This window comes from Nothobranchius furzeri, chromosome 2 (assembly GCF_043380555.1).
Source record: "Nothobranchius furzeri strain GRZ-AD chromosome 2, NfurGRZ-RIMD1, whole genome shotgun sequence".
Lineage (NCBI taxonomy): Eukaryota > Metazoa > Chordata > Actinopteri > Cyprinodontiformes > Nothobranchiidae > Nothobranchius > Nothobranchius furzeri.
This window is the reverse complement of record NC_091742.1, coordinates 96,118,316-96,138,637: the sequence shown is the minus strand read 5'-3', so window position 1 is coordinate 96,138,637 and position 20,322 is coordinate 96,118,316. Positions and strand designations below refer to the sequence as shown.

The 20,322-nt window shown below is 44.9% G+C and overlaps 1 protein-coding gene across 2 annotated transcripts; it reads left to right on the top strand.

The window, feature by feature from the left end:
• The first annotated feature begins 277 nt into the window (after positions 1 to 277).
• LOC107373602 (zinc finger protein 724) lies at positions 278 to 19,339 on the top strand. 2 transcript variants are annotated; one of them, XM_054733862.2, is made up of 3 exons: positions 278 to 544; positions 1,030 to 1,392; positions 13,140 to 15,636. In XM_054733862.2, the coding sequence occupies exons 1-3, from the start codon at positions 373 to 375 to the stop codon at positions 13,853 to 13,855; spliced, it is 1,251 nt and encodes a 416-aa protein (XP_054589837.2). In that variant the 5' UTR covers positions 278 to 372; the 3' UTR covers positions 13,856 to 15,636. The 2 variants fall into 2 exon arrangements, with proteins under 2 accessions (XP_054589837.2, XP_070404755.1); XM_070548654.1 differs by lacking the exon at positions 13,140 to 15,636 and adding an exon at positions 17,700 to 19,339 and having other exon boundaries at positions 279 to 544.
• The last annotated feature ends 983 nt before the right edge of the window (positions 19,340 to 20,322 follow it).

The following is a 20,322-nucleotide window of genomic DNA, read 5'->3' as shown; positions in this document are numbered from 1 at the left end:
CTATCAAAAATTATAAATTATATTCCATTACGCTAAAGTGAACATGAGGCTCAAGTTTTTTTCATTAACGTTTTATTGCTTTTAGAAGAACATGTAGATAATAAAACGATATTACAAACATGACATTGGTACATTTATTATTTTTACTGAAAAGATCGATCAGAAAATACAGAAATGATGTGAAAATTGGAGTACGTGCTCTCGACAGAGGGGAGACAGAATATTTCACACATATTTCAGGGGAACAGATTTCTCACTCTTCCGGTGTTGCTGCTAACAGCTGTTATCATAGCTAGCTAGCTTGTTGTTAGCTACCAGCGCTAGCTTGCTGTGCTGGTGTGTGAGGGGAACCTCTGAGGCTCTGCAGCAACAATGTCTTCAGCTCAGTCTCTGAGAGAGGTGATCAGAGAGCGGCTAACTGCTGCTGCTGCAGAAATCTTCTCCGAGTTTGAAAAAACCATCGTCCGCTACGAGGAAGAGATCGATCGTCAGCGCAGACTGCTGGAGATCAGCTGGAAACCACAGATCAACTTACACAGAATAGGTATGAAACAGCAGCGGGACTCATGTGGTTTTACTGAGGACACAATCTCAGGACAGTCTGCTTGGATCCGTTTGCTGTTCTGAAGCTTTTTGACACAACTGAGCTGAAATCAGTCTGCGGTAAACTTTGTTCCACTTTAGAGAAACAAATCAATAACATTTCAGGGATTTTAGGAAGTTTTCATTTTCAGGAACTCCACTAAATCAGTTTAAAAGAGACAAACTTTAAAGACTTGGTGAACGTTTCCAGCTGATGTTCTACAATCAGAGACTTGTTAAACGAGTCAGTCTGATAGATACTGAGTCCAGTCACACACACACACACACACACACACACACACACACACACACACACACACACACACACACAGGTTAAGACTTCATTGTTTTCTAAAACATCTTCAGATGCATCAGATGGTTCAAGTGAAGTGTGCTTTCTTATTGTCACATGACTCAGCTTTTTGTTTGGTCTGTTTGTCTGTCCAGAACTCCCACTGCATTATGTCAGGACAGATGAGGAGGTTCTGACTGACCAGCAGCTCTGGAACCAGGAGAGGACCTCCAGTTTGGAGCAGGAACAAGCAGAACCTTTACAGGAGGGACCAGAACCTCCACAGATGAAAGTGGAGCAGGATGAGCCAGAACCTTTGCAGATAGTAAAACAAGAGGAGCTCTGCATCAGTCAGGATGAAGAGCAGTGTGTACTGAAGCAGGAGACGGTGACCTCCCTTGTGACTCCTGCTGGTGAGGAAAGAGACCACGATGAAGCAGAACCAGACAGACACCAACTCCTTTTGTCACTGTTTCCTGAGGCTGAGATCAGAGCTGCTGCTGCTCCGGGGTCAACAGGTGAGGGGGGGGGGGTGCTATGATCGTTTTCCTTACTGTGATGTCACAATAAGGGACTTCTTGAAACGGCTCCTTTTAAGCTGGGCGGACACCGTGGGACTTTTTCACTCGTAGCACTCAGCTTCAGCTCAAACTGTACGACTTCCTCGCAGGGCAGATCTCACGAGTCGTGTGCTCACACTGCACGACCCAGTTCTCGCATGCGACCTGACTGCTCACGCTGTACGTCTGGTAGCAACACGTCGGCCCTAAAAATATGCTAAAAATAGCAGTTTTTACTCAACACGTCAGACTTTTTTGTCTTGTCTTGCCTGTTGTCCTTCGGGAGTGCTGCAGGAGGACACACAGGGATTTATGGGGGTTGGATGAGGAAAACAAAATAAAGAAAGTAAATCTGTGTTTTGTGATCAGTTTAATTTGACATGAACACGACAAACACGCTTTCTTGACAATCTTTGTGAGTAAAAAAATGTGTAGAAATAAAAACGAACAGCGTGTGTTATTAGGGAAATAGCGAGTGAGCGGCCGGCGTTGATGCAGGATTGCGCAATGCGCCGTGAGCGGTTCTGATACTTTTTGGGTCGCAGCTGCTCGCAGCGCCGCTTCAACAGTGCGATACCCTCACGAGGGACGAGCAAAATATTAAACACGCCAGAAGTCTGCGCGAGCTCACGACTGCTGATCGGTGGCTGGTCACGTGGTGTTAATCGCCTCTCGTAACCCCCCGTACACTACACGACGCTCGGCGCTAAACTCGCCCCGATCTCGTGGATTCTCGCACGAGTGGAAAATCGTCTCAAAAAAGTGAAAAAGTCGCACAGTGTACGCCCGGCTTTACTGTGATGTCACAATAAGGGACTTTTTGAAACGGCTCCTTTTTAGCCTGGACAGCTTTATTTGAGTGCAGTTTAATAAATCAAATTGTAATCACCTTTATGATCTGAACATTTATTACGAACAAAACAAGCCGATTATTCGCAGCTCCGTCGTGATTTACTCCTCCGAGTTACACACTGGGTGCACCTCCAACACGACATTGCCAACTGAGTAACTTTGTTGCTGTTTCTTGAAAGTTTTCAGACTTCGTTTTTTTGACTTTTTTTCTAAAACAGCCTAGAAACATTTCTGAGGAGCCGTAGCTATTTTCTGCATATGTTTGTCGTCTGTTCCCTGCAGGACGGCAGCACACCAGCTTTCCCTCGGGACATTAGCAGCATTCTCACATTACAGCGACTGACCCATCCTAAACCTTTCTCCGTGGATCTCACTCGCTAGCTAAACCAGCTACGTAAATGAAAGTCACAGCGAGTCGTAGCTGAAGTGGATTTATTTTATCTGAGCTGCAAACTCACACGATGAGCGACAGACACGTGTTCGACTGTCTCACGCCACACCTGCAGTGTCTTACGCTGATGCATACCAATATTTCATCTGTCTGGGCGACACGTTGCTGCTGTACACACTCCCCTACAGCGCCGCCGGACAGGGCAGCATAGTTATTATGCGGAGTGTGTACTGGTTAGGCTTAAACAGGTGAAACCCTTTTGGTCATAACCTACGAGCAAGTCTATTGACTCTTTAACACGAGGAATCAGGAGTTGTTTTTGTGATTATCTTGTTTCCTCTGAGCGTATTCAGTTTATGACTGAATAATACATGCATACATAAATAAATCTGGTCATTAAAAATAGTTCATTGATTAACCCAATAATCGATTATCATTTCTGCCATAATCATGCAGCCTCAAACCCGGTATTATAATACCAACCTGGGGTCAGCCAAGCAGTCAGGGAGGAGCGACAGCTTGGCTCATCCCCGTCTCTCTTTTCTCTTTCTTGCGTGTATTCTGGGGAGGGTTGGGCATCGAGTGGAACCGGTTCCAACAGTTAGTTTTTCCCGGAATCGTTCAAAGTTGTTTTTTTTTTATTCCTAGAATGCCGACAGAAGACAAATCTGCGGCTGATCTCCGTGAAAAATAAACGTGATCTGCAAATTGTGATCAACGCTTTTCAGAGCTGATCACACCAGCTGTCTGTGTGCAGCACCGTCCCCCCTCCCCCACCCAGATATAAACAAACGCGTCTGCCGAACTTTTACTCCGTGATGTAAACTTTAACTCCTGCAGCGCAGAGGAAACGTGTTAAATACGTCAACACGGTGGATTTAATAGAAGCTTTAAAGAACAAACTCTGGACGGTGTGAGGTGAGTTTGTCTCACTGCAGAAATAACAACACACACGGAGTGTCAGCAGTCAGACGCAGCCGCTCACCAGCACTCGTGTGTGTGTGTGTGTGTGTGTGTGTGTGTGTGTGTGTGTGAGCGTCTGAGGGCTGAACAATAACCTGTAGAATAATTAAAGTCATCATGCTAGAGCAGCTTCTCTGTGGTGGACCACACCAGCTTCTGCCACAATAAATAATTATTATAATAATAATAATAATAATAAATAACATTTTAATTTCCTTTCTGAACTATTTCTCTTGAGAGTTTTAATGTTTAAAATCTGTGAGATTGTTACTGACAGCAGCTACGTTTAAGTTTCACTTCCTGTTCTGACTGAACGCTGCTGCAGCATGGAGGTGTAGTTCTCAGTCATCCTGGACATGATCATCCAGAGAGTTTTAGCTGAAAACAGCTGGACGTTTCTGGACATGTTGGAGACATTTAGCCTCTCATCCCAGAGGCTTCTTCCACACTTTGGTTGTGGTCAGAAACAAACACACTGGTGGTGCTGCAAGTCTTTTTCTTTTTCTCTCCAAAACATGTTTTTGTCTAAATGAAGGTGATGTTGTTGTTCATAGAATTAAAATTCATGTTGAAGTTAAAATTTCATCCAGTAGGACCTGTGGTTAGCTGGCTCATGTAAAACATGTCACGTCTACAAAGAACCGGAATCGGGAATCTATAGGAATGGAATCGAAAGGAGGAATTGGAATCGTTCAAAATCAAACGACGCCCAACCCTAATTCTGGGCCGAGTTGTGGCCCCCCTCACAGGTGTCTAGGAAACTCCCCTTTTAAAAGCTGAGTCTCAGCTGGTGTGGTGCCTCAGCGTGCCTCTCTCCAAGGTGCTGAAGTGGGACAGGCCGGCTAGAGAGAGTTCAGAGGGTTGGCGGTGTCCATAGTCCTGAACGAGCAGAGTGGCTGTAGAGAGAGAGAGCACAGCTGGAGATAACCGTGTCTGCGGTTCTGGGATATTTAAGTAGCCAGGGGTCGTAACGAGCACATTTCATGTAGAGATGAAATTCAGTGTTTTGTCCAGCTGCAAGTTCAGAGACGACGTAAAACGGTAGATACAAATGCACAAATAAAATTAGATGTCAGAAATAAACAATGACAAAGTTAAAGGATGAGCAGTTACAGTGCAGAAGGTGCAGCAAAACAATCATTCAAACTTTGATTTTAAAGTTACTAAAGTCACATCTGAGGTCACGAGGAAGCGGAGTCCATCTGTGAGCAGCATAGAAGCTAAAAGCAGCTTCTCCCTGTTTGGTTCTGACCCGGTTCTACCAGCTGACTGTCAGACAAACAGTAAAACATCCAGGACTCACAAACGCCACGCTCAGCTCATTACAATACCCAATAGGGTCCTGTGTCGTACACAAGTATTGATGCAATGGCAATAAATCACACCGCCCACTCTGCCTGGACCTCAGTCCATTTCCTTTAATCACATTTCATAGGTAGGTTGTACCTTGCTGCTCCACTATTTCTGGAAGCAAACTGTCTAAAAACCTAAAGTTTCAGAGTAACATCATCCCGTCATCGGTGCATTAACATGCAGACTGTGGTGTCTTCGTTTGATACGTGTGACGAGACGGCCGTAACTGAAAGTTTTTAATTACTCGTTGGAAACTCGGAGAACAGACATGGATGAAACCATATAGCACCACCTTACAGGCCAGGGGACCGTACCAACTGCAGAACATGCAGGGGGAAACGCACCACATCATCCCCCTTTTCACTCATTCACTGCCAATGACGACTTTATCGTCATTTGCATGTTTTTATTGTGTGGGCATCGGAACGAGGCCCCGCACCGTGAGAACAAACATCCCAGCTCTAAACCCGATGTTCATCCACATACGTCACGCGTCACGGGATCAGGAAGCAGAAAATCCATGTTAGGACAGGGGTGGGGAACCCTGGTCCATCGAGGGCCGCTATCCAGCATATTTTAGTTTCAACCCTGCATCATCACACCTGATTTCAATCAGCAGGCGATTAACAAGCTTCTGCAGAGGCTGATGAGCTGCAGAACAGGTGAACCAACCACTGAATCAGAAGCGTTGGAGCAAAGACATGCAGGACACCGGCCCTCGAGGACCAGGGTTCCCCACTCCTTTGTTAGGAGATCGTTGTGGGCTGCTGCTGTAAAAAAAGTGAGGTGCGAACCGGAAAAGCTTCTGCCGATCACAATTCAACAACGGATTATGAAAGAACGGATAACACTCGAAACGCGCAGATTCTTCCTGATGTAAGAGGTGAGTCTCCGCTTTGTTTTGGTTGTTTTGGCGTCAACATCAATCATGCTAGCGCGCAACGTTCTGTGACTCTTTAAAAAAACAGTAAAAACAGTGAGAAACGCTGGCAGCGAATGAGTTAAGTACTTTTGATTCACCTTACATTTTCAAGCATGAATTTAACTCCTGCCCAGTGCTACACAAGGGTGTTCCACTAAAAGAATCACAAATCATGACTCCAGAATAATCGAGGCTATTCTAAATAACATTTGGGTGGTGTACGAGGTCGTACTGAGCGCCTCACATGGACCAAATGAGTCACCCTCGCAGCTCGGAAGCGCTTTATCCTCTGGTAAGGCGAGGTCTTCCTCTTCCTCAGCCAACGGTGCTTCCGAAATCTCGGTCACCCTTTCGGCTACTGATCTGGCACGCAGCCGGTCACTATGACTTTGGTGCACAGTGTCTGTGTCACGCTCTCTGACTTCAAAAGACACTGGACCAGTCTGTCTCACTACTTGTCCAGGAATCCACTTGTGACTTCCACCTCCTGTGTTCCTTAGGTAAACAGTGTCGTCCACAGCAAACGATCAATCCACAGCCGTGCGGTCGTGCTGTGCTTTGTTGATATAGTTTCATGCGTCCAGCCTCTCTGGTGTTAGGTTTGAGGAAATCCAATCTAGTTCTAACATTTCGGTGAAGAAATAAATCTGCAGGAGACTGACCCGTAGGTCAGTTCGGTGTCGTGTGATATTGTAACAGAAACATGGAGTGTATCCTCCAACCAGCAGGGTAGTCTTGCCAGTTTTTCCATTCCCATTTTGAATGTTTGCACATATCGTTCAGCCAGACCAGTTGTAGCTGGATGGCCCGGTGCTCCAGTTGTGGGCCGAATCCTGTTTTGAGTTACGAAGGTTTGAAACTCCTCAGACATGAAAGTAGTCACATTTTCAGTGAATATTTGTTCAGGCAGTCCATAAGAGGCAAACAACCTCTTCAACCAACCTAGTCACTGTTGCTTTCGATGTTATCTGTGACATGGCGAAGACTTCCAACCACTTGGAGTATGTGTCCTACTATCATGAACAGGTTATTGAAGAACGGTCCAGCAAAGTCGACATGCACTCTTTTCCAGACTCCACCAGGGAACTCCCATGGGTGTAACGGAACAGGTGCTAGTGACTTTTGCTTCAACTGACACGTTTCAAGTGCTCTGCAGACCTGTTCAGTGTCTTGATCAAGGTCTGGCCTCCAGGAGTATTTACCCTTGGTGCTCTGAATGGAGCTCGTGTAGCACTGCTTTGGTGGCACGATGACTCTGGTACCCCACAGAACACATCCTTGCTCAGTAGAGCCTTCATTTCTTCTCTGATAGTAGGCCTGCAACTCTTGGCCATCCATCACATGTCTATAAACTTTCCACAGGTATTTGTCCAGGCGAGAAGCTTTAGCAACTTCAGTTTTCATTTACTGTCACTTTTTCCATAAATACTGAGTTTTTCTGCGACGTTGTCCCAGTTCTTCGTTTCGGCCCAGTGGGAACCCTGCTCTAGAAGAATGTGGGTTGTTGTTAGGGCTGCACAATATATCGAAAAATTATCGTCATCGCGATAACAGGACGTGCGATAGGCCCATCGCAAAGCACGTCAAAAATGGCGATAAATGTTTGGTTCAAACATTTCCATCCGTGTCATACATCAACTTTTTGTAAACCAGCTCTGTTTTTTACGCAGAAGTATTATTTGACCAATCAAATGTAGCCCTTCTGATATGAGGCCAATCAGATGGGTCCATTCACGTAATACGCCCGCCCCCTACGTAGACCCTTACCCCAAAATTCCACTATCTCTGCTCCGCCCCCGCTTTCCGCTGCCGCTCGCTTCCCTTGTTCGTCATGCTGGCTCAGACTAACGAACGCACTTGGTGCTGAGGTTTCTGGAATCAGCGCTGCTTTCAAACGTGAACGTGAGTCCGCTCGGTGTCGTTAAGCAGCTGATAATAACCGGGCTGACTCCGACACGTGCCGGTGAACCAACGCACCGTTAGCCCCAGGCTCTGGTTAGCTTCCAGCTAAAAGGCTACAGCACTCTCCTCCCAGTCCCACCCTGAGCTGCTAAAGAGGGTCTGGAAAAGTTCCCCCACACATCAAAGTGATTTTTCATTTATGAGCTTTTATAACCTTGTTAATCAGGATAGTTGATTTGCTGCTGCACATAAACTGTCAGTCAGAAGCTCTGCTAGCCGGTTATCTTAAGAGGAGCTAGGTCAATTTGTTAGCTTGTTATCAGAATCATAGCTGCAGTTTCATCATCTGAGCTGCTTTTTAAGATCTAGGTAAACTTGTTCAATTTGGGGTTAAAAACAAACGTTTTCACATAATTTCCATGTAGTTTTTTGCCAGTTCCTCTTCTGAAAGGTAGATAATTGTTATTCTATTTCCCTCAGAAAATCTTAATATTCTTCTGGTTTGGCACAGCACAGTTCACTTCCCAATTACAGCAACAGCCTTATATCATAACCACATAAGTGGAGAAAATGTTCAGTAGCAATGAGAGAATTTGCTGTTGCATTTAAGTGATGTTAACTATTATTTAACATTTAAACTTATTTTCTGATTTTTTTTATTTATTCAAAAAACCCTGGTAAGGGATGTTTTTCTGTATTTGGAGCATCAGAAAAAGTTTTATGGTGGAGGTGATGTTTTAAAGTCACTGAGAAACTGCATGCATGCAGTTTGTTGTTTTGTTGCTAATACAGTAGCAGGTGCAGCTGCTAATACAGTAGCAGGTGCAGCTGCTAATACAGTAGCAGGTGCAGCTGCTAATACAGTAGCAGGTGCAGCTGCTAATACAGTAGCAGGTGCAGCTGCTAATACAGTAGCGGGTGCAGCTGCTAATACAGTAGCAGGTGCAGCTGCTAATACAGTAGCGGGTGCAGCTGCTAATACAGTGGCAGGTGCAGCTGCTAGTACAGTAGCAGGTGCAGCTGCTAATACAGTAGCGGGTGCAGCTGCTAATACAGTAGCGGGTGCAGCTGCTAATACAGTAGCGGGTGCAGCTGCTAATACAGTAGCGGGTGCAGCTGCTAATACAGTAGCAGGTGCAGCTGCTAATACAGTAGCAGGTGCAGCTGCTAATACAGTAGCAGGTGCAGCTGCTAATACAGTAGCGGGTGCAGCTGCTAATACAGTGGCGGGTGCAGCTGCTAATACAGTAGCAGGTGCAGCTGCATATTTTTGCAATAAAAATGTTATGTTGTAATGGAATTCATGCATTAGTTTTTGTTTGCTTTGAACCCAGAGCAGACGTCACACGCCAGACGACATCATCACTGCATACTTTAGTATTTGTTCATTTATCGTGAGTAATATCGATATCGCAATATTAAGCACTGTTATCGACTATCGCAGGTTTTCCTAATATCGTGCAGTCCTAGTTGTTGTTATTCCGCCCGATATTCTGTAGAGATTGTTGTTTCCGGGTTGGTAGTAGAGCTCTCCAGTTCAGTGTAAAGTTCAGAGTGAGATCCTGGAATTGGGTCAGGAGCTTCCTACAAACAGGAAAAGATCTCAGCTACGATAGCTGTATTTATCACACTGACTTACTCGATATGTGCCCCCTTTTACCTTTAAGCACCCGCCCCTTCAAAGGTCTCCGCCGTTACACTCCTTCTGCACCAGAGGGGTGGAGGATAGTCTTAAAATCTGGCCAAAGCTAACCTAGTAGTGTTTTAGTTACAACAGGGCAATAAACGATCTTAAAGCTCCGAGGCTAATCAGGACCTACACAGTAATAAGGTTGGTTGTGTTTTATTGAAAGAGGTGGGACACAATCTTGTTTACTTAATGCTCGCAGCCACACCCTCTTGCCCTCTGAGGCGCTTGTTACAAACATCGCTGTTGTAGCCACAAGCTACATTTTCTCTGGTTATTTGTAAAACCGCCAACAGTGCGCCATTTTCCAAAGCCACGCCAGTGAAGTTTTTTAGGGTAAAAAGTTTTTTACTGGGTATGCACTACTTCTGGTATCTCACCGGATTTTCCTTACATCATCGTTTCTTCATAAGTGTAGCGTAATGAATGTCCTGTTTTTGACATAAAGGTCATGATCTGCTGCGTCTGCTCGAGCAGAGACATAAAGTCTCTGACAGCCTAATCTACATGAGATAGTGGCCAAGGTCTTTCACGCACTCTGCTCATCTGAACTGCTTCACTTCCATTACCAAGCGAAGAAGAAGAACTCTCTTTTGATAAATACATAATCAACAACTTTAATTACCAATAATAATGTGAATCCAATGTTCAATCAATCTGTGAAATAACAATGTTATTACTTGATATTATAATCCTGTGATCAGTAGTATTTTACTAGAAATTAAAATTCTGGGCATTTGCACTAGACACTGATGACACGTAATGCTGAAGCCACACAACGCATTTCCTTTTGTCTGATCCAATCAGAACATTCATTTCTGGCTAGGTGTGGTTATCTGTGGTGTTTGTATAAACCCTCTTTTGCATGTCACATTCTGATTCGCCAGTAAACCAAAATATGACAATTATAAAAACTATCCCACGCCACCTTTTCTTTAGTTCAAAGCGTTCTAGAGAAGTCTCGGACCGGCCATCCGGACTTCCTCTTCAGCCATAAAGAACCTCGACAAGCTGGATAAAATCTGTTGCAAGTTACACCTGACCGCAACGGTTCCTTCAGAATAAAAGCTGATCCTCACGACCCCTTCAGGGTCTCGGAGATGCCAGTGATAACCTGTTGTGACCTGGAAGCTTTCCAAGACTAGTTTGGTCGGCACCGCTGCTTTTCTACCGGCTTCGGTACCAAAGAGGGTCCAAGAGGACCTCGATATTCTGGATCTAACGGAGGCTTCCCCTGGGTACGTAGACCGACAGATGGCATTTCATGTGTGTTATAAATCTCCTACTAAAGTTTAGAGCGAAACATTCACTCCCACTCAGAACTAAATGCTTCTCCTGATCCGCTGGTTCTGAATAACACTCCACACACACACCATCATCATTCATCGCGTCTCACTCCACCTTAGTCCATCAGTACACAGGGTGTTTAAAGTTAGTCTTGTTTAAATTGTGTAGAAATAAATTTCTTAACTATTATAAACCTGACTCTCTCTTTCCTCGGAGTTAATACAAAGTGTCGCTTAATCCCTGCAATAAAAAGTTCAGATCTTCTGGTTAAAATATTCAATGATCCATCAGATTGATGTTTCATATTTCTATGGAATCTCACATTTTATGGTTCATAAGTAAGATGTAAACTACCCATTCTTTACATAAGGAAGTTAAGAACTAGGTAGGTAGGCAGCGCCAGTCCACAGGGTGTCCACGTATATGATGTTTGTGGTCACTTATGTGCTGTGGACTTCATATTGCTGATCTGTTGTTTTGTTATTTTGTTCCAAATCAGTGCTTAAATAAAGTTTACTTTGGGTAAAAATCCTCTTGAGACATCAGTTTGGATTTTAGGTCAGCAGGTCAATTTGACCCAGAACAGAAGAGATGTTGAATGTTACTTTATCTACATCCGTTACAACCTGAAGTTGGTAAGATTAAGAAGGGTCTAGTAGTAAAAGCTCAGGTGTTGTCAGCACAGCGCTGTAGCTTGGTAATATCATACAGAACAAGACTTCCACATTAAACATGAAGTCACTTAACCAACCTCAGCAACTACAAGATCACTAGCACCAGAAATGCTCAAAACGGAGTGATCTAGGGCTCTCAGAGCTCCACTGAGTCCCACACAGGTCTGGTCTTCTGAGCCTTTGAAGAGTCAAGATCAGCTGTGCACGCAGCAGCAGGTGGAAGGAGGAAGAAGACAGAAGCTGGGTACAGCACTGTCCGTGGTGCTGGAACAAGGTGAGCAGGAAGTGCTCTGTCCGCTGTGCTGACCAGATCAGATCAATTTTATTTATAAAGCGCATTTTATATGATGAGGAGTCAGAACAAAGCGCTGACAACACAGACTATAATATTTACATAAAACCATTTAAAATCCTTAGGACAGAACAGATAAAAACAATTAAAAGTTAAAATAAATAAAATTAAATGAAAGAACCCACACAAGAGAGTGTCTCAGACCGTGTTAAAATTTTGCAGACAAAAGTGTGTTTTCAGGACGGATTTAAATGATGACAGCGACGTTGCCGGATGCACACTCAGTGGTAGGGCGTTCCACAGTGCAGGTCCACATATTGAGAACACTCGTCTTCCCTGAGCTTCCTCGACCTCGGGACCTCTAACAGTAGTTGGTCCGCTGACGTGAGGTTCCGGGCCGGTTTATAAAAGGAAAGAAGCTCAGAGAGATATGGTGGGGCAAGACCATTCAGTGATTTAAAAGCGAAAATTAAAATCTTAAATTTCACTCTGAAGTTCACTGGCAGCCAGTGAAGGGAGGCCAAGATAGCTGTTATGTGATCCCGCTTTCGTGATCGGGCCAGCACTCTGGCAGCAGCGTTCTGCACAATTTGGAGACGCTTGAGGGCAGACTGGGTCACCCCAGAGTACAGCGAATTACAGTAATCCAGCCGAGAAGTAATAAAGGCATGAATCAGTGTTTCAAAGTGTTGCCTCGACAGGAAAGGCCTCACCTTCACCAGCTGCCTCAGGTGGAAAAACCCAGACTTCACCACCGAGCTAATTTGGTGTTCCAGTTTAAAATCGCTGTCCATCTCAAAACCCAGATTTGAAATGCAGTTTTTCACATGTGATGCCATCGGTCCTAAATCAACATCACTAGGTGAACAACTATTAGTGGGGCCAAAAACCATTACCTCCATCTTCTTATCATTGAAGCTTAAAAAACTCTGCGCCATCCAATTTTTGAAGAGCAGAGGCATGTGGACCATCCAGGATGGTCAGGCTGAAACCGTAACAACATGACTACAAAAAACAATAACTAAACAACATTACAAAATAAACAGGAATTATCCTCACTGATCTGTGAGGCAAAAACACCATTACACCAAATATTGATTGAAATAGTGATAGAGTTCATACTGAACAATGTTTACTGTTTTTTTTTAATTTTCTGGCTCTTTTGGGTTAGTAACCATGTCCCGGGTCAAGCTGACACAGGATCATCATTGGTGTTCGTGACAGATAACAGGACCCTGCAAATAGTCAATGTCAGGTGGACGTGCAGATCATGTCTATATTGAGTCTGTCGGTCCAGACCACATCTGGAGGATGTCCAGACTAGGTCTTTGCACAGTGGGGAGGTTTAATCAATGTTTTCTTTTGTCTTTTATCTTGTCCAGAACTTCTAAAGCATCATGTTTGGGAAAATGAGGAGGTTCTGACTGACCAGCAGCATTTTAACCAGGAGAGCACTTCTATTTTGGACCTGAAGAAACCAGATCATCCACTGATCAAAGAAGAACAGCAGGAACTCTGTATTTATCAGCATGAAGAGCAGTTCATTCTGAAGCAGGAAAATGTTACCTTCAGGAACCCACCGTTGTGTCGGAGTTCTTCCAAAGCTGAGAACCAAGATCAGGATGGATGCAGGAATGGGAACTCTGAACGAAACAGCAATGAAGACCTGACACAAAATAAGAGACGTCAACAAAACAAAGATCACAGATACAGTGTGGACAGTCAGAAACTAAAAAAGAACAAGAGGGCTCACAGAGATGAGAGACCGTTTAAATGTAAACTCTGTGGGAAATCTTTTAATTACAATAATGTTTTAACTCTTCACATAAGAACTCACACAGGTGAGAGACCGTTTAAATGTGAAGTGTGTGGTAAAGGTTTTACCAAGAGTGGTGACTTGACTAGACACATAAGAACTCACACAGGTGAGAAACCATTTAGATGTGAAACTTGTGGTAAATGTTTCTCTCAACGTAGTAGCTTGACTGATCACCTGAGAACTCACACGGGTGAGAAACCATATCCATGTGCAACATGTGGTAAATGCTTCTCTCTAAAACGTAATTTAGCATATCACATGAAGACTCTGCACAGGTGAGATGTCTTCCATGTTTCATCTGTTGAGTGAGATTCAACCATACACTTTGTTTAACTTCTCATGTGAAAATTCATACTTGATAGATTTTCCTCACTAAAGTAATCTGAATAGAAACATGACTCTGAAAGGCGCTATGCCAGTGTGGGTCATTTATCATTTAAGCCTATAACCAGTTGCACAGTGAGCAGAAATTACAGGGATTGTCATTTATAAAACATTGCGTAGAATCCTTACTAAAACCGTACTTAAGCTCAGCCAAAAAAAAGTACTTACGCCAAGTAGGTTTGTGATCTATAAAACATAGAGTATGCACAGCTTCACACAATTTCCGCTTTATAAATCAGAGACTATCTAGAAAGATTCTCAGCTGCTTTTTAGTCACATTCCACCCTCAACACGGCCACTTTCTGCCATAAACGGTCAATGCAAAGTGCCTTGTGGATCCCATGCATATACAAAAGCCAGCTTGTTGCAGCATTTTGATTGCTACTGCAGATCAAGGAAGCACTATTTCACATGCAGAAATTGAGGTACTTGTGGGTGAGGTGGAGAAATGAAAGGAAGTGCTTTTGCAAAACAAATAGGAGAAAATCCACGGAGTGGCACAGCGTTGCTGAAGCCGTCAATGCTGTGAGTTCTTCAGAGAGATCTGTGGCGGATATAAAAAATATTATCCGATCAGGATTCGATCCCCGGACTCCCGGCTGAGAGTCACGCGTGCTAACCAGTCAGCCAAAGGGAGATCTCCCTTGACCAAGTAGCCAGGGTGCATGAGCAATCGGGCCACAGTGACAGGACGCTCGCACTGTCACAGATGCATGACATTTTGTCTCAAGCATGAACCTGTTTAATTACTGGGAAACCTTCTTCTTACCTACATGTTTTTGTTTACTCTCTGATTTTCTGTTTGTTTCATATTGGACTCCCAACCAAATTATTTAAAGACGCATTTCCTTTGGTTACTGCCCCCATTTTAGATATAATCAATCTATCCTTAGTAAATGGATACGTACCACAGGATTTTAAGGTTGCTGTAATCAAACCTCTACTTAAGAAACCGTCTCTGGATCCAGATGACCTAATGAATTGTCAACATGACAATCCTTTCATCTTAGATTACGGTGACATCATTTATAGGACTGCTTCCAGAAAACGTTTTCATTAACTCGATGTCATTTCTCACTCAGCAACCTGTTTGGTCACTGGTGCCCCTTTCACTACTCATCATTGTGATCTGTACTCACTCGTTAATTGGCCATCACTCCATTCCTCAGGATGTTACATCGGTATCAGTTCATATACAAAACAATCATCGGTAGAACCGTCATATCTTCTCTCCTTACTCATCACTCCCAACAACCAGCACCATTTATGTTCCAGTACCTTCATCTCTATGGATATTCCCAAAGCTTGCACCTCCTTTGGCCGCTCCTCATTCCAGTTTGCTGCTTCCAACAACTGGAATGAGCTGCAAAAACCACTGAAGCTCATTACCTACAGTCCATTATCTACCTTCAATAATTTATTGTTATCAATAGTTTCTGATCAGTGTGCTTATCAGTACTTAAAGACACATGTATATAATGTACAAATTATAAATGAGAACAGTCCGTTGTCTTTATGTCTAACCGTTCTATCTGATTTTAATCTTGTATTTTTTATCTTAGCTATCTGCTGTTCTGTGGTGTGAAGCTAACTATGTGTCTGTTGCTGCTGCCTCTTGGCCAGATCCCCGTTGTAAATCCACTCATCTGGTTACATAAATAAAAATGAAATATAGACCAATATCTAACCTTCCATTATTTATCTGAAGTCCTTGAGAAAATAGTGGCAAATCGAGTATGTGAGCATTGAAACACTAGTGATCTGTTTGAGGAATTTCAGTCAGGTTTTAGAGAGTATCACAGCACTGAAACCAGTGCCGCAGAATTCCTGCATCGTGTGTTCATAAGACACACCATGGCAGTAGTATTACTCCGGCTGCACAATGGAATTACTCCCGACAATCCCAGCACTTCAGTGCACACCAGGAGAGTCTCAGCAGCGAAGCGGCTTCTTTGCTGTGCTCCTCGCTCAATTTGCGAGATTACAGACTGCCGCCAACCTCCTCGCGAGATCATATGATCCCGCAAGACTTCAAAGGTCACAGTTGGTTTACGCAATCTGCCATTAAACCAATGAGAAGGAAATCACATTATCGCTGTTTGATGTTGTTGTTCTCCTCAACTGCCAGAAATAGAGCCATGAAAACACACCTTATTTCCGGAACAATGCTGGGAGTAATTAAGCCGTTAGGTCACACATAAGCTTCATACATATAAAATAGCATTGCTGCAAGAATGAATTTGAATACACCTTCCAGTGCTACTTGGACACGTCATCAGTGAAGAACCCAGGGTCATAGGGTGTTTCCGGTCTTTGTAATCTTCCTACACCCTCACCCGGGCGACCCAGCTGGGGCTGATCAGTCCCCAGCTTGTGTCCAAGTGGCCTATTGCTCCACGGATCCTCCCTGTGGATCCACAGCCGCCGCGAGGCCCTCTCTGTGGCCTTGAGGATGGTTTTGGTGGCTTTCTTCAGTTGCAGTCCTCTTACTCCAAGGAGTTTGAGGGTTCCCAGCAGTGAGTGCCCAGCAAAGCCTCGGCACCCAACCTCGACAGGCCCACAACAAACTTTCCAGCCGTTGTTACGGCACTTTGAACTCAGCTCTGCATACTTGGCCCTCTTTTGCTCATGGGCCTCTTCAATACGGTCTTCCCAAGGGACTGTCAATTCTAGGACGACCACTTGCTTGGTGGACTCAGATGTTATCACCATCACACTTGTTTTGAATACACTTGTACATCTTTAAGGGAAAATTAGTTACCCTCAGTCAGCCCTGCTTTCCACCGGAGCCGGAGGGAAAATAATGAGAATGGAGATGACATGGATGGACTTGTCTGCAGTTTTCTAAATGGATAAATAAAAACATTTCTTTTACTTTTTTCTGCTTCATGTAAGCCTGTGATTATCAGATGTGTTGGGAACAGGACACCTGCATTAAAAACATCACGGTCGTGCTTTCCTCCCCCTCAAGTTTCTCCTCCAGCTGTCATGGTTCTGCCTTTTTCTCTGCGGGCTGTGCTCCTAATTTGCCAGACGCCGGAGCACCTCCGCAGTCGAAGGACAGAAATCACAACCGCCCAACAGGAAAGGGAGCGAGCACAACTTCCGTTTTTCACAATAAATCGCTAAACAAAAGGTGTTTTTGTTTCATATGCACAGGTTTAGCAACTTTTAACAACTATCAATGGTGGCTGAAGTTTAAATGCACAAAAGTAAGCCATAAATACAGTTTCTACTATCAAAGTAGTCACACTTTGTTGATCCAAACACTGCTGATCTCTCAACACAAACGATGGGCAGATTAAACAGTTCGTTTCGATGCTTCTCCCACACAACGGGTGTTTGGATCTAACTTCCGTGTTTATTGCTCGGACTGTATCGCAAGATCTCGAAAATCCCGCGCATGCCTGTTTGCCCACCTCAGGTCTCCGCACCGGAGCGGAGCCGTTGTAGAGTGGGTATGGTAGAATTTGAGTTCGGAAGCGAGCGGCTGCGGAAGGCGGGGGCGGAGCGGAGATAGTGGAATTTTGGGGTCAGTGTTTTGCAGGTGGGCGTGTCGGAGAATCACATCTGCAGCGTCAGCAGGGCCAGAGGATTTAAGCAGCGGTGTTGCCACACTTCAGCGCCGGTTGATACTCTAATGTTGGGGACTCTAGCCACACCACGTTCTGTTCCTGTTTGAGAACTGTGAATCGTGCGTATTCCTGTATTCATTTTAAATCTCCCTTGTCTGCTCCAGTACCAACCCTGGATTCTAGCCTCGGTTCCTGTCTGCCTGAAGCGTGCCATACTCTCAACGTCGCTCAGCGCCTCTGGCCTTCCGCTCTCCACCGCTCACCTGTCCTGGATCGTTCACTTCTACCTGCTACTCCTCTCCACCAGACAGTCTCCAGCTCAGACCTGGCTTGCCTCCCTCTCCTGCTCAAACCCCCGCTCCGTACCGTAAGACTCCTCCACCATTATCCTGTGAGTGAGTTGTAGACTCCTAGAAGGTGCTTATACAAACACAGATCATTTACCATTTTACAGAGTTTAAGCAACTCGTCTGCTCCAGAATCAGCTCTGACCTCTACCTGCTTAAACACCTCTATGGTACCAGCTGGTTCTCCAGAACCTCCTCCTCACCGGGTACTGGCCCGGGGTCGTTCATATCAATAACAATCCTCTGTTAGCCCTTAAATACGGGGTCATTCATGATCCTGTGGAGATAAACCGTCAGTGTTACAGAGCTGGCAGTGAGTGGTGAGTCGTGCTGCTGTTAGCCAATCAGAGGAGAGTCAGGAAATAATCCTCCAATCCTGTCGTCTATAGCTTCTGCTTCTACCATTCCTTTCTGCTGCAGGTGTAACGATTAAACGTGTTTTCACCTGTAAATATTTTAATTCTGGTCCCGGACGGCCCGTCTCGAGCAGCTTCGGTGGTTTCTCTGCTCCAACACCTGAATCACCTGCAGCAGCTCATCAGGCCCTGCAGAAGCCTGTTAATCACCTGCTGATTAAAACCAGGCGTGTTGGAGCAGGTTAGAACTAAAACCTGCTGGACCTCCAGGACCTGGACTGGGCACCGCTCTAGCAGAACCATCAGTCCAGACTCGTCCCATAATGACACCTACAGGACTCCAGGTGTAGGTCTCCACCGGATCAGAACCAAAGGTTTCACCTGCATCTGGTACTGGTTCCAGCTCATCTGTTCTACTGGGAAAAAATCAAGCAGCAACCAGATTCTTACAACCTTTATTAGTGAGAAGGTTCTTATAGAAAACAGCAGAAACTCAGATCAGACACACGGACACTTCAGGTCTCTTGAAGACACAGGGCAGCAGCAGCTCAGGAGGTGGAGCGGGTTGTCCCGTAACCAGAAGGTTGTAGGTTCCAGCCCTAAAGAAATCAGTGCTGTCGTGCTCTTGAGCAAGACCACCTTGCCTGCTGGTGGTGGTCTGGTCTCCCTCAGTGAGCCCAGGATATGTAGCTATAGTGTCACCAGTGGGTGAATGGTTGTCTTCCTGTTGGTCCTGCTGGCCCGTTCTGCTGCATAGGGACGGGTTCCGGCACCAGCCGGTCCTCTGGAGCTCAGCAGCACCGTGTCCACAGCTGGGATGTTGACAGGCCAGTAGGGTTGGACGTGGTTTGAAACTGTCCTCCGCACTCGTCTGATGATAAGTCCCACCTGTGCTACCCAGGTGCTCGTGTCGATTACATACAGAAAGGCCCTCTGTTAACCACATCTGGTCACGCTACGTCCTCAGTACCTGAGGGGATTCCCTGTTTTATTCCAGAAAAAATAAGAAAAACTTTATTGACAGAGAGACCGAGACACTGTCTCTTCAGACAGCTGTTGTGCCAGCTCTGAGAGGCGTTGATCGTGTAACGGAATGAAATGACGGTTCCACATGTCATTTCCCCCTCCCCCCCCTCCCCTCTGGCACAGAACTAGTCTGCATGAGATACGGCCTCAAGGTCTCATGCATGTGCTTCTAAACTGCTTCTTTCCAGCTCAAGAGAAGAATGAAGAATTGACTCTCTCCTTTTAATAAATCAAAGAACTCTATTTTAATAAAGCTAATCAAACAAAGTGTTAGTCAATAATGTGACCAATCTGTGAAATCAAAATATTAATTACTTTATTATAATCCTATAGAATATAATAAGTAATATGACTTTAAATGTTTCCACTAGGACTGATGTTGGAAAGGCCACCAGGTGGCGCACCTGCAGACTCACGCTCTCTCTCTCAGAGCAGAGCTGACGACAGTGCAGAGGAGACCACCGAGCTGAGCAGGTGGAGAAGCACATGAGACAGCAGAGTGGAGAGTTGTACTAAGCTAGTTCCCAGGTTAAGTCAGCTTTGTGTGCGTGAATGACTGCTAAGTAAGTAGTCCTGTCTTTACTGGACCTGCTTACATAATGTGTTAGGATTGTTTCCCTCGTGGTGTTCTGGAATGTTCTCGTCATAGTTATGCTTGATAGTTATCAACCAGCTCAGTGGCCTAGTGGTAGAGTGTCCGCCCTGAGACTGGGAGATCAGGGATCGATTCCTGGTCGGGTCATACCAAAGACTTTGAAAAAATGCCTCCCTGCTTGACACTCAGCATTAAGGGGTTGGATTTGGGGGGTTAAACCACCAAATGGTTCCCGAGCGCGGCCGTGTCTGCAGCTCACCGCTCCCACAGGGGATGGGTCAAATGCGGAGAATAAATTTCGCACACACATCAGTGTGTGTGACAACTAATGGGACTTTAACTTTTAGTTCTGTCATGAATCCGCACTGCCTTATTGTATGAGTGTAGGTCCTTGTGGCGGCTCCAGAAATGTTTTTCTGCAGGTGCTATGAAGTAGTTATTTTATTGAGGGTGCTATGAAGGA